At 38.8% G+C, this 14,755-nt stretch overlaps 1 protein-coding gene across 1 annotated transcript in view; it reads right to left on the minus strand.

The window, feature by feature from the left end:
* Nucleotides 1-14,323, minus strand: part of cyfip1 (cytoplasmic FMR1 interacting protein 1) — a 21,556-nt gene extending 7,233 nt beyond the window's left edge. The window contains exons 1-13 of the mRNA XM_044014895.1: nt 14,084-14,323; nt 8,006-8,126; nt 6,505-6,594; nt 4,366-4,443; nt 3,874-3,975; nt 3,598-3,779; nt 3,173-3,269; nt 2,278-2,406; nt 1,918-2,022; nt 1,671-1,762; nt 969-1,086; nt 546-668; nt 333-458 (exon numbers count right to left, since the gene is read on the minus strand). Of these exons, the coding sequence (XP_043870830.1) occupies nt 333-458; nt 546-668; nt 969-1,086; nt 1,671-1,762; nt 1,918-2,022; nt 2,278-2,406; nt 3,173-3,269; nt 3,598-3,779; nt 3,874-3,975; nt 4,366-4,443; nt 6,505-6,594; nt 8,006-8,122 (1,359 nt within the window). The 5' untranslated portion in view covers nt 8,123-8,126; nt 14,084-14,323. The remainder of the gene's footprint in view (nt 1-332; nt 459-545; nt 669-968; nt 1,087-1,670; nt 1,763-1,917; nt 2,023-2,277; nt 2,407-3,172; nt 3,270-3,597; nt 3,780-3,873; nt 3,976-4,365; nt 4,444-6,504; nt 6,595-8,005; nt 8,127-14,083) is intronic.
* Between the last annotated feature and the right edge of the window lie 432 nt (nt 14,324-14,755).

Below are 14,755 nucleotides of genomic sequence, written 5' to 3' on the forward strand. Positions count from 1 at the left end.
ACATGTTGTATGTTTGTTTACTCAAGTTAATGTTTCTGCAGCGTAATATGTGCTTGAACTGGGATCCATGTAACACTATCTTAAGATATAAATGTGTAGTTTTATGTTATGGTGATATAGCTAACTAAATGAAAAGCTAACTGAATCTAGACAGTAACTGATAAAGTTTAGGAGGACAACACTAGTCACAGAAAAACGAGTTTCTGTGAATTCCTTAGTGAAAATTACTTGACAATTGTTTGCAACTGTTTTTTTTCGGCACTTAAAATAAATTGTAGTTAATTTTGTTTTGATGATGATCTGTGATGACAGAGTGAAAAGTAAAAACTGACCTCGACGAGGGCGAACTTCTCCTCACTGGTGTAGTTGTATCTCGTGGCTCTCTCGTACTCCTCAGCGTTATCAGGACACTCTTTGTTGGAATATTTGTCTGTTGGATGAACCAGTTTCCAGGAATACTGCAGCAAAAACACAACTTTATTGTTTTACTCGCAGTGACAACATCAAAACTTCTGTGTTTCTCTCAATGATAGGTGTTTTCTCACCACTTCCATGACATGAGCGCTCCACTGAGAGAGCAGCTGCATGCCCTGCAGAGCCAAGTCAAACAACTTCCTGTACTCAGAGTCTGTCTTCTGAGACTCCTGACGTCCTGATCCTGTCACCACCTACACACATAGGGAAATATTACATTATTGATGTTATATTATGAAGCAATGCGGGTTCAGTTCCACCTGTGGTCCTCTGCTCATGCTACTATATGCTGTCCAATAAAAAATCTCCACTTTCAATCATTAACATTGCCATGAATCAGGAATCCCATTGCACTGAGATGAAACCCTCAGTTTTTTAATCTAACAGACAAAGTGACAACACTATGATGAGCAGGTTTGTCCAGTTCTGCTGAGTCATAGTGGATTTGACATTAACCTCACTGTTGCTGAGTCATGGTGGAGCTTCACACTAACCTCACTGTTGCTGTAGCGAGCCAACTCTGAGATGAAGCGCATGTGGTCATCACGGATCTGAAGCATCTGCTCACAGATGTTGTACTGAGGACTGCTGGATATGGACGTGCACGTCCACCTGAGGACAGAGAGGACGGAGTTCACAGGTGAACAGAGAGGAAACATTGTGGTGGTATAAAGTAAAGTGGAAACAGGAAACTGAAGTTTGTAAACCACTCACTCTCCCACACCAAAGTCCAGAGAGAAAATCAGTGATTTTAGCTGGCGGCGGCACAGGAGCTGCTGGGCTACTGCTGCCTCATGTTGTCACTTTGTGTTACTGAGTTATGTCTGAATTAAATATTTCAAAGGCTGAATTCACTAAGATAAGACATTTGAACTTAGTGATGGAGGCAGCAGTGGACCAACAACTCCTGTGTGCTGTGATGTTAAAATCACTGATTTTCTCTATGGGCTTTGGTGTGGGAGATAACAGATGACTCAGTCATTTGAGTTTAGCTTGTAAAATGTGAATTAATTTCAGTTTATTTGCTCCTCTGTGAGAGTAAAGTGAAAACATTTTCAGCTAAAACTTTAAGAAAGACTCACACGAGTCTCCATAGCAGATAAAATAAATAAATCAATAAAATAAAGGCCTGCTATGACACAGGACGTGATTATTGTCTTCATGAATAAACATAGACGTGTATATTTATGTGTGACCTGGATTTGTTCTCTTCAAAGTGAGCGCTGGTCTTGATGTAACGCGACAGCTCGATCTGCATGTCACCAAACAGAGGAACCACCTGCAGTTGCTGTGAGACGCACACACACACACACACACATTAATGAAAATGTCTCACACCGAGGGTCAAAGGTCAGAACATAAATTCACAACAAATACAAAAATACATCTCTACACTGCGTTTATCACGTTCATGTTCAAGTTCACCTTCATTTACGCTCATACCTTGAAAAACTTGTCGATCTTGCTCAGATTGATTCTCTTCTTGGCGTCGAGTTTGTAAATGTTGCTGCTGTTTCCGTCCATGAGATACAAACCAAAACCCATCACCTGAACAACAACAACAACAGTGACTGACACACTGAAGAACTATACATGTATATGTGTATATGTATGACCAATATCGAAATATAAGTCATGTGTCAATACAGCAACTGATTTACAAACATCTGTAAACTGGTAAACAAATGATTTCTAAGATGCTTGTTAAAATAATAAATACTTCCTTTCATGCATGTTATTTTAAAACACAAACAAATGAAGGACATTTCCAGATGCAGTGACAGCCCCCCCTGCAGGACTCACTTTGAGCAGCATGTGTTTCTCGCTGGGCGTCAGGTACATCTTGTTCTCGTAGTAATCGATGCACAGGTTAACGATGTCGGCTAAAAGCTCCTCGTATCCGTTAATGACTTCAAGCTGCTGCTGCAGAGACTGAACACACAGAATATACAGTATATAAAATAATCTGGAACACACAGAATGTACAGCATATAAAATAATCCGGAACACAGAATATACAGCATATAAAATAATCTGGAAAAAAGAATATACAGTATATAAAATAATCTGGAATGCACAGAATATACATATATAAAATAAGATGGAACACCCAATATACGGTATATAAAATAATCTGGAACACAGAATATATGGTATATAAAATAATCTGGAACACCCAATATACGGTATATAAATAATCTGGAAGACAGAACATACGGTATATAAAATAATCTGGAACACACAGAATATGCAGTATATAAAATTATCTGGAACACAGAATATAAAATAATATGGAACACAGAATATAAAGTAAATAAAATAAAGTGGAACACAGAATATAAAGTATATAAAATAATCTGGAACACCCAATATATGGTATATAACATAATATGGAACACAGAATATACGGTATATAAAATAATCTGGAACACAGAAGATACTGTATGTAAAATAATCTGGAACACACTGGGAAAATGTTTTTGTGTGACTTTTGTAAAATCCTGGACAGAACCTGGAGTTGATCATTTGTTTAATAATAAGATTAAGACTATGTGTGATGTTATACAGAACATTCACAGGAGTACTTTGTTTTTATCTTTGAATATTTACAAGTTTTCAGAACTATTTAATCTTAGTTTTATAGTTTAGTGTGATTATGAAGACGTTGAAGATGTTGATGTTGATGACGTGGACAAACCTGAGTGATTTTGTTGTGGTTTGCCAGGAACATGGACAGATTCTGAGACTCCTGGATGGACGAGGGCTCGGACATTTTTCTGAGGAACTGAGCAGCTCTGTGTGAAAAACACGAGAAAAACTATAACCTCACAACAAACACAAGCTTAATTCACAGTTACCATGTTGTACAGCTGGCAGTGAAGAGAGGTGAAAAGAATTATTAGACACATGAGAATCTAGAGATTTTTTACTGTATATAAACAGGTCAAAATCAAGAAACTTTACTTTGTAAAATGAACTAATGGCTCAAAAGATTACATTTTAGTGATTCACAAGTTTCTAAGAACAAAGCGGATCAGTGCTGTCATTAACATCAAAAATCAGCCTTGAACATGTAAGTGTTGTGACAGAATCTAAATCAGAAGAACGGAGGCGATGACGTACCGTTTGTAGGCGGAGTGATCGTTCTTGACGCTGCACTTCATGTTCTTCAGCTCGTCCAGCACAGCAAACATGTTGATGAACTTCCCAAGCGTCATCAGATACGCCTCTGACACAAAGTCCTTCCTGCGCTCGGTGTGACACAGGCGACGGACCTCGCCGCAGAAACGATCGATGGCCGTGCGCTGCGGGACAGACAGAGGGACAGGCGGAGGTGAAGGTGCTGGGACAACATGGACGCTCCCCGTCATTACAGAGTCAGACAGCCGATATATTTACCTGGAAGTACATGAAGTTCATGAGTTTGGTGACTTCAGGCTCCAGAACCTCCACCGTCTTCTCGTAGATCTCCACTCTGTTGGGCTGTTCGTTACATTTCACCTGAAACACACACAGAGTATTTTCACTGTGACATCATCTGACGCGATGAGGACGACGATGAATGACGATTATTATAATTACACTTTATTAACACTTTGACGCCAAAGGCCATAAAGGGGATAAATCACACAATTTCAAAGCTTTTTCCAAATTGTGACGATGGGATTGCGTCGTAACAAACAAGGGAGACATTTACCTATTATCTACTTCACTTCTTTACTGCAAAAAAAATTTAAGCACTTCAAAAAAAGATTTTTTTTTTTCAAATTCTCAACCTTTCAAGGATTTCAAGGAACTGTGGGAAGCCTGAAATGGATTAATTTACCTTTTTAATGGGTTTAAAATGAAATACCTACATAGACTGTGGTGTAAACAGATACTAGTGGTTACCTGTGGTATTGCACGTGAGCAGCTCCTCCAGGTGTACAGCATGATGGCGTACTCCTGCCCCTCCTCCAACATCTCATTCTGTTTAAAGGAGAGAGTTCAATGAAGTTTAACGGAGCATGTTTGTACAGTGGCCGTGAAACGACAATCCAAACACTGGATCTACACAAATCTTCACCACTAGACGTCACTAAATCCAACACACTGGTCCTTAAAAATAGATTTTTATAATAAAAGTGTGGCTGTATGACATCCCGATACAAATTTTCACTTCCGATACGATACCGATATTGCAGCCTTGAGTATTGGCCGATACCGATATTGATCCGATACGATATCAACATGAATCATACATACTTTTACTTATTTTGTAGTGTGGAATGTTAGAATAGGCTTGATCAAGTGATACTACTTAAACAGAGAACAATAGTCAGCAACAGTAGGTATGAGGAAAAACTGACCCATTTATTATTAAAGGCGACATAGACCGGAAGCTCCAATTAACGCTGTGTTTGTGTGTGTATCTGCGTCATGACCTCGTTTATGAAACCCTAAAGTTTCAGAACAAACAGTTCAGCCACTGCTGAGAAAATAGGGTTTTATTGTTTTCCTGGGCTCTGCAAAGTGGATCGGCACTTCCGTAGGTTGATGATGTCATCAGAAAACCTCACCATTCCTCTCACCACCGTAGTGCCTCCTGGTGCGGGCACTAGTCTGGGCACATCTGGTTGCGTACATTCAACCGCAGAAGAAGAAGAACTACTCTTGTTGTAGCTGCTGAGATGCAGAGCATCCACTGTGACAGAGGGGGAGCTGTGTATCTGAAAGCTGGCCTACCAATTATGTCACTTCCAGGTACCTGGCCAATCACAGCACAGTGGGAATGCTCTCGTTGGCTGGCCAATCACAACACAGTCCATGTTCTGGGGGTGTGCTTTTGGTCTAAAACAGCGCGGCTGACGAGAGCGTCAGTGAGGAGATATTTTGATCGGCTCGTTTGCAGCGACAAGGAGGTTTTTAACCATGAAAACAAGTTAATATATGTAAGGTTTTGGGGGTAAAATTAACAAACAGAGGCTGTTGAAGGTGATGCTGGTTGATGAAATAATGTTGTTTTAGCAGCTCGCCTCATGATGAGCTAGCATGGTGCTAATGGCTAACTTGCGCTTTCTGTGCGTCTTCGTAGCCTCTGAAATAGCAGTAGCACACACACGCTGTTGTTGTGATCACGTGGGCTCTACATGCATCCAACACGCAGAGCCCACGTGATCACAATGGGCGCTGCTGGATAGAAGTGCAGAATGGACTGTTGGATCGGAGCGCTTATATCGGAGATTTTAGAGGCACTCCGTTATAATCTGATATGCATTTTTTGACTGATATAGGACCGATATCTGATATCAATATCGGATCGGGACATCCCTAACAGGTCCTCTGCTCTCTCGTGTGGTCACTTTGTGTCACTTAGTTCAGTCTAAATGAAATATTTCAAAGGTTGAATTCATTAAAATATGACATTAGAACTTAGTGATGGAGGCAGCAGTGGATCAACAACTTCTGTGTGCTGTGATGTTAAATTCACTGATCTTCTCTATGGACTTTGGTGTGGGAGAGTGAGCGGTTTGCAAACTTTAGTTTCTTGTTGTAAAAGTCTGTTTAACAGTGAGATAAAGACGTGAACGTGTTCTTAAAGACATCATAGGACCTTTATTACACGTGTATTTTGTTACCATTTCCTTTAAAAGAAACAGAAGATGAGACGTGACGAATGAACGCATCACTGCCTCAGTTTGTTCCGGTTGTTTGACAGGAAACAGTTCCAGTGCAGTGAAAGCAGACAATACAGTGAACAAAACATTAATGAGTTCACTCACTCATTAAACACCGAGTTCGGCTCGCTCACACAAAACTGAACGTTCTGCTGCGTCAGGAAGGTTTTTTTTTTCCACCACACAAACCTCAGTGTGGTGAAAACCACGACTCAGGACTTTAATCATTTGAATACACTTATATATAAACACAGATCAACAAACAGAATAATGTTAATGTGAAGATAAGATTCATAATATTCACAACATGAATGACGATGGCAGTGCTGTGTTTGTTAAAATAATAATGTGAGAGTGAATAATCTGAACGCACCATGCTGGAGTGGACAGTGGCCTGCTCGATGTAGCGGGCGATGCCGGTGACAAAGGCGTTTCTGTCCTCAAAGTTTGTGTTGAAGTTTGGCTGAGAGACGACAGGAGAGGACACAAATGCACAAATAATGACAAACTTGTGGATTATAGAGAGGTCGCCGTCAGTGTTTCACTAAACGTTATTAATTATTTAAAGACAGAAAACTATCACGACCAAAATAACTATATAAATCATGACAAAGTATGTCATACTGATGACGACATAACTGATACAGATTATATCATTTTCAAACGTTTGTAATCCCAGGGGTTAAATTATGCAACAGTCCAACAGATGAATTGAACATGAATCAATTTAAAATAATATACAACATACAAATATTAAATAAATATAAGGATGAGGAAGAGCAGGGGTGGAAATGGTCATGTTTGAAGTTTAAAGTAAATATTCTTGTGTCGTTCTGAGAACATTAAAATACTAAATGTAAATATATAAATAACAAGTGGTGAAACTGTGTTTGTGGAACAGGAAAATACAAGTTTAGATTTCTGTCGACTGATTTACAAACATGTGACCAGATGGAAAGAAGAGGATTAGGGACACATTAAAATTAAATAAATACAAAAACAGCATGAATTCTGAAATTTAAGTCGGAATACCAAGGGAAGAAGTGAGAATTCTGAGGTTAAAGTTGGAATGCTGAGGGAAAAAGTGAGAATTCTGAGGTTAAAGTCGGAATACTGAGGGACAAAGTCAGAATTCTGAGGTTAATGTTGGAATACTGAGGGACAAAGTCAGAATTCTGAGATTAAAGTTGGAATGCTGAGGGACAAAGTCAGAATTCCGAGGTTAAAGTCAGAATACTGAGGGACAAAAGTCGAATTCTGAGGTTAAAGTCGAATACTGAGGGACAAAGTCAGAATTTGAGGTTAAAGTGAATACTGAGGGACAAAGTCAGAATTCTGAGGTTAAAGTCGGAATACTGAGGGACAAAGTCAGAATTCTGCGGTTAATGTTGGAATACTGAGGGACAAAGTCAGAATTCTGAGGTTAAAGTTGGAATACTGAGGGACAAAGTCAAAATTCTGAGGTTTAAGTTGGAATACTGAGGGACAAAGTCAAAAAAAAAGTCACAGAATTCTGAGGTTAAAGTTGTGATTTTTCTCAGAATTTTGACTTTAATCAGTTTTTTTCTTCTTTTTTTTACATGTGGCACTAATGCTCTTCCTTAGAAATGCAAACATGTTTTATATATGTATAACGTTTTAAATGAATGATCTAATCCATCAAATCTAATCTGTAAATTAATAAATATTAAGAGATTATTCGTAAATTAAAGAAATACTAAATTTTACACATTTACATGTTAAATCTCGACTAAAATGTTCTAAATCTGCTAATTTGTTTAAGGACCCAAACAAAATCTGCCACGACCCATGTGTTGGTCCTTCAACCAGATGAAGTGAATCCAACCATAGTGTGAGTGAGTGTAACATGGTACCTGGTACATGACAGAGGAGGGGAGCGGCTCGATGCACGGCTGCTGGTCAGGCAGTGGCAACTCCTCCAGCAGGTCCACATTGGACAGAGCGTCCTCTAAAGTCACAGTGGACGCCATGACGCTGGAGACACAAGGACAGGAGACAAATAATCTGGATTAGTGGAACAATATTGTTTTGTTTGGATAATCCTGTCTTTTTACAATCATAGAGACATCAGAGTTTCAGAAGATAAAAAAGGAAACATGACTGAAGCTGTCTGAACAGTCAGCACAGACCACAGACTCGTCTCCATGACAACAGAACAGGGAAGTACTACTAACAGATGCTGAGGTCATGTGACACAGCGGTCCAACATGGAGGAAGAAGCAGCTGTAAAAGAAATTGAACACACACAATTAGACTGACACACACTTACACTGACACACACACACACACACACAATCACACACTTGCATGAACACACACACACACTTCTGTGTTTTAAAAGTCTTGTTACTGTTCTTAGAAAAGTTTCACTCAGAGATAAAAACAGATAAAAACTTCATTTACTGTAAAGAAAAGTTGTTTTTATTTTCTGCTGTTGGACAAAAACATTTTCTATAAATAAAAAAAAAGGAAGAACTCTGTGAAGTTAGAGTCAGCTTCACTTCCTGTTCAGAGACGAGGTCAAACGTCTGCTCACTGTTCATTTAATCTGACTCCTGCTGCTAATCCTGCTGTAATCCCACAGTAACCAGATTAACTACCATAACACAGCTGACAGCTGCTGATGTTATATAAACTTTACATAAGGTTATACACAATTATCACACAATCACACCATGATCGCAGGGATTTTTGCATCACTGTCACGTTTGTTTTCACTAAACTTCACAAAAACAACTAAATAAAATATAAATAAACCTCATTCACCTCGTTCACACAGACGATCTAAACCTCGTTCGCACGGGTTCACACGGAGAATCTAAACCTCGTTCACACAGGCAAACTAAACCTGGATCACACAGACAACCTAAACCTCGTTCACACAGACAACCTAAACCTCGTCCACATAGACAACCTAACCCTCGTCCACACAGACAACCTAAACCTCGTCCACACAGACAACCTAAACCTCGTCCATTTCCATTTCACAAACCACACAGACAATCTTAACCTCGTTCACACGGACAATCTTAACCTCGTTCACACGGACAATCTAAACCTCGTTAACACAGACAATCTAAACCTCATTCACACGGACATGTTCACATGTGAGAAATGTCTGTGCTAACACCGGTGAAGTCTCCTTTATCTAAAACCAACACTGCGCCATCATCAGCATCATTATAACAACTAAACATTTCATTATAATTTTCATTTCCCATTCTCATCGTTTGTTTGAAATAAAATCACCAAAAAACAAATACCTTCTGTTTTTATTTTACCATAGAAACATGTTCTTATTTTAATTTTAAATGATTATAAAACTGCTATGTAAATAAAATGAGGTGTAAATATCAAGTATCCTGTGCTCAGTAACTGTAGCATATCATGTTGTCATTTTAACTTTGCATAATAACATACATCTCATTGCAGGAGAACCAGTTCTGGTTAAGATGCATCAGAAGAATCAAAATCAAAATAGACAAGATGAACCTTGTTAGCATGAGAAAAATCTCCTTTAACTACAACAAACACGACTTCATCATCATCATGTCATTAAAACAACGACTGAACATCATCACGAACAACACAAGTGAAAGTCTACGCCACATAAAAGAGTTCAATTACATTTGTCGTGATGTTCTGTCTTTGATCTTTCATCGACATAAGTCACGTTTTAGAGCAAACTCAGCCGTTGGCAGGTAACAACGTGATTAGGTCCAGCCTACATCCAGGACATGTTCAAAACCTACACCCCAGCCCGCCCACTCCGCTCTGCATCGGCAAACCGGCTTGCTGCCCCCTCACTGAGAGGATCACAGAGGCATTCGCAGAACTCAAGACTGTTCACTGTCCTAGCTCCCAAATGGTGGAACGAACTCCCCATCGACATCCAGACAGCCTCCACATCTTCCGCCGCCGACTAAAAACACATTTCTTCCAACTCTACCAAAAAAAAAACAAGAAAAAAACTTTTTTTTGTAACTTGCTTATACATCGCACTTATGACTAGCACTTCATAGTTTGGCTTACTTGAAGCTCTTACTTCTAGCTCTTATTTGTACCCAAATGTTTAAATGCAATTATTGTAAGTCGCTTTGAAATAAAAGTTTCTGCTAAATGTAATGTATTGATTCTTGTGGCTTCTTCTGTCTTCTTGGCTGAGTAAGATTAAGGGGGCAGGGCCTCATCATTGTGTCATAATTAAGAACAAAGAATAAAGCGATGAATAACCGTCTAATTATGTGCACGTGTTTTACAAACTTAGTCGTAGTAATAATATTATTATAGACTGAATTGTAGAATTATGGTATGTGTAACTGTGGTTATTACAGTTATTTGTGTAACAGTTAACCGTCAACAGAATTTCATCATCAAACTCAACTCTCACTTTTCTCTTCTGAGAAAAACGACAGATTAATCTGTTTCTCACCTTGACTGCAGACACAAAATAAACACACACACGTGCTGTAAACCTGTGAATAAAACTGAAACTATAACTGTGACTAAACTGGAGTTTTGACCATGAATGTGTGAACTCGGTCATCTCTGCTCACTGACCACATTTACACAACTCTGACAGAAAAGGGAAACAAGCTAAGTGTGAAGTTAAAACAAACAGTTGTGACTTTGTTTCTTAAAGACAGAGAGAGGAAGTCACATATTTTAATCTTATCGCAGAAACAAAGATGTAAAATTGTAAAAATATCTCTTCTTCAAAGAGAACGTTTAACAATAATGGCAGACAATTAAAAGACTCACAGACTTAAAGAGTTTAGTGGGGACCAAAGTGTTTGTACACAATATTAATTTAAAATTAAGTTAATATTAATGTAAACTCTCTGACGTCACACGTTTAACGACAAATGTCGCTTTTCCATCACAGTCCCGGCTCGACTCTGCAGTTTGTTTTCTTCTTCATCAGTGATAAAACCTGGTGCCTGCTGGTGCTTTAGTTCCTGCTCTGACGAGGTTTAGCTGAGCCGAAACTAAAGCGTGACATCAGACTGCCAGTCACTGATTGGTCAGAGAGTGTCGTCACTGAAGAGTCATGAGCGTGATGTCCGACACAAGAATCAAAGCCAACAATGACCAACTGTAGATCAGTTCAAAAGACCTGAAAACATGCGTTAAACGCCAACATTTAGCAAAGGAAACGCCTAAAATGTCAATATTTAACAGAGTGTGGTGTATCTAGAGACAGCACTGTCAACTCATGAAAAAACATGAGTTTTGTGCAGAGGAAACAGGATTTCACACCTCAGTGAACACATATCACTGCTGTATAAATCTTTAAGCATGCCACATCAACTATAGAAGACATAAGACTCTTCATCTTCATAACACTGATGCTTCACAGCTGCAAAAGGTCAAAAAATTGAAACGTTCCATGGGAATTAGTGGGAATAAACAAACATATTTGGGGTGTGAACTTAGATATAGTTGTTAAATAACATAGAGTATCATAATATTTGGCTAAAACAATCAGATTTAATATCAATGTTATTCCTCAATCATGCACTACAAATGAGAGTGGGTGGTTTGTAAACCACCCACTCTTCCATCATAACTCTGACTTCTGTTCATTGTTGCTGCATCGTTGCCTGACAACATGGCCACCCCACGGCACGGTTTAAGTAGCGTTTCCACTAGCATAGTATGCCAAACAGTGCTGAACTGTAGATAAGTTAAAACTACTTAACAATCCTAAAAACGTGGGTTACTATCCAACAACTACAGAAGTCTGGTGTAAAGTCACTAATCACTCGTGTGTGTGTGTGTCGCGTATAAAACAAAGTCACTGCAGTTTCACTCCGCCCACGTTAAGTAGGTACATTTTTTTGTAGTGGAGATGCAACCTAATCGTGCCGTGCTGAGGCGAGTAGAGCCGGTGGAAATATGCCAATACTCTCATGTTCACATGTCATCATGGTCTTGTGCCCTCATGTTGTCATGTCCTCATGTTCTTGTGTTCTCATGTCATTATGTTCACATGTTCACATGCTCTTGTGGTCTCATGTCCTCATGTTCTTGTGTTCTCATGTCATTATGTTCACATGCTCTTGTGGTCTCATGTCCTCATGTTATGTTCACATGAGGTTGTCATGTTGTTATGTTCTTGTGGTTTCATGTCCTCATATTGTTATGTTCTCGTGGTCTCATGTCCTCATGTTCACATGTTCATGTCCTCATCTTGTTATGTTCTCATGTTCATGTCAGGTTGTCATGTTCTCATGTTCTCATGTTGTTACGTCCTCATGTTGTCATGTTCACATGTTCATGTCAGGTTGTCATGTTATGTCCTCATGTTGTCATGTTCACATCAGGTTATCATGTTGTCATGTTAATGTCAGGTTGTCATGTTCTCATGTGTACAAGACCATCAACTGAAAAAAATACTTTGATGATCAAATGAAACCCTGTGAGGTTTCATCTGCACTATCTCCAAACCTCATCTCTCTCCTCCCTCCCTCCCTCCCTTCCTTCCTTCCCTTTGAGCTAACACTTATTACACCAACAGCTAAATTACATGTTTCCAAATGTCTGTGACACTTAATCCTATGTTAGGACTGAGCAATAATCCAATAACAATCATTATCACAACATATGTTTCACAAAATCAGTCAATCTGCTACAGTTCCACTAAAGCAGCAACAATCCATTATCAACACAAACAAAAACTAATAACAAACCTTGAACAAGGTCATACAGATTAAAGATTATTTCAGATTGTCAAACACCTCTTTATAAACACATTGTTACTAAATTACTGTATTTACACTAATTCCAATGGAAAAACAAACAATAATTGATAAAAAAAAACCTTCACAAAACTAACACAATCGTTTGAAATGTTGGTTAAAACATGTTTTAATGGAAACCTTAAATTTAAAAAATTCTGACTATTCTTAAACGATAATCCCACTGAGATTATCACAAAACATTTCACAAACAAGTGACAACACTGTTACTAAACTTTGTCTTTAAAAACCTTAAATTAAAACAAAAACAAAGTAGTGTCTCTATAACCCCACTGATATTATCACACACTTCATAAACATGTCACTAACGTAGTTTATTTAACTTTATCTCGATAATTTTTAAATACTGTATAAAAGTTATAACTTTTCTAAACTTTAGTTAACATCCACCATATATTTCAATGGAAATCCAAATTAGTGCAAAAGTGGGATTATCTATTTTTTTTTTCTATAATCCCACTGAGATGACCACAAACACATCACTATTTTAACATTTATATAGTTTAAACATTTCTGTAAAAATATGCGGTCAATTAAATGGGAAACAAATTCGTCCTTCAGGCTATAATCCCACTGAGATTATCAAACAACTCCTCACAAACGTCACTGTCCCTAATCCGTTAACTTTATATCAATTATCTTGAAATATCACTTACATTTCCAGACTTCAGATGAAAATTTACGATGCACTTTAATGGAAAAAAATGATTCGTGTAAAGTTTTTTTTGACACATAATCCCACTGAGATTATCACACAACTCATCACAGACACGTCACTACAGTAAATGACTTTATCTCTTTTAAAAGAGAAACATTTACGATAAAGGCAAATGAATTATCGGACAGATTAAGAGGGGAGGAGCGGATTAAGAAGTGAAACCGCAGTAAAGTCTGAATCCTGCGGCCTGGGATTAGCCACAGCCCGGGCCAGAGATTAGACGCAGCCCGGGCCCGAGAGCCAGGAAAATAAGTTTAAATGTTAACCAGCTGTTTACCAGAGTTCAACTCTTAGTTAAAAAATCCGAGCGTCTCTTAGTTTTTGTTAATTATCTCACTTTACACGGACTTTCTGCGACTTTTATCTCCGGCTCCGGCTCGAACACCGCGGGGCTGCCGGAACTTTTCACCTGGAAAGAGACGCCGAAAGTCGGCCGCTGTGCCCTCACTCACCCCCTGCTGCTGCTGCTGCTCCTGGTGCTGGAGGTTTTTCAGGGGAAACGTGTGCGGTCTCTCCGCGGCCTAACGAACCATAAAGCCGGGCAGTGATTCCTCTGCAGAGCCGGGAAAGACGGGTTAGTGTCGGCCGTCGTTCACAGGAATGTTTGCAATTTTTTCCTGGTCATGGGCGGAGGAGGTGGAGGAGGAGGAGAACACCGAGTTCTTCACTTCCTCCTCTTCTTCACTTCCTTCTCTTCCTGTTTGTCCACGAACTCCTCAACTTCTATAGGAAACCACTGCTGCACCTGCGCACTCCTCCACCAGAGGGCGCGGCAGCAGCAGTGGAGGAGGAGACTCCTTTTATTTTTATTCTGCTTTTATTTTTATTCATTTATATTCATTTTTAAATCAAGTTTACGGAAGAGTGTTAGTGCTACATGTAAAAAACCTTTTTGAAAGAAAGTAAGAAAAGAATAAAACGTACTGAATTCTGACTTCAAACTAAGAATTAAACTGAGAATAAACTAGTCTATTCTCAGTTTAAACTCAAGACTTTAAACTCACAATTCTGAGAATGAAGTCAGAATTCTGAGTTTAAAGTCAGAACTCAAATAATTTTTTCCTGTGGCCCTAATCCTCTTCTGTAGAAGTGTTATAGTAGATCAGATTAGCAAAAAAATCGTT

This window comes from Solea senegalensis, unplaced genomic scaffold, assembly GCF_019176455.1.
Source record: "Solea senegalensis isolate Sse05_10M unplaced genomic scaffold, IFAPA_SoseM_1 scf7180000012646, whole genome shotgun sequence".
Taxonomy (NCBI): domain Eukaryota; kingdom Metazoa; phylum Chordata; class Actinopteri; order Pleuronectiformes; family Soleidae; genus Solea; species Solea senegalensis.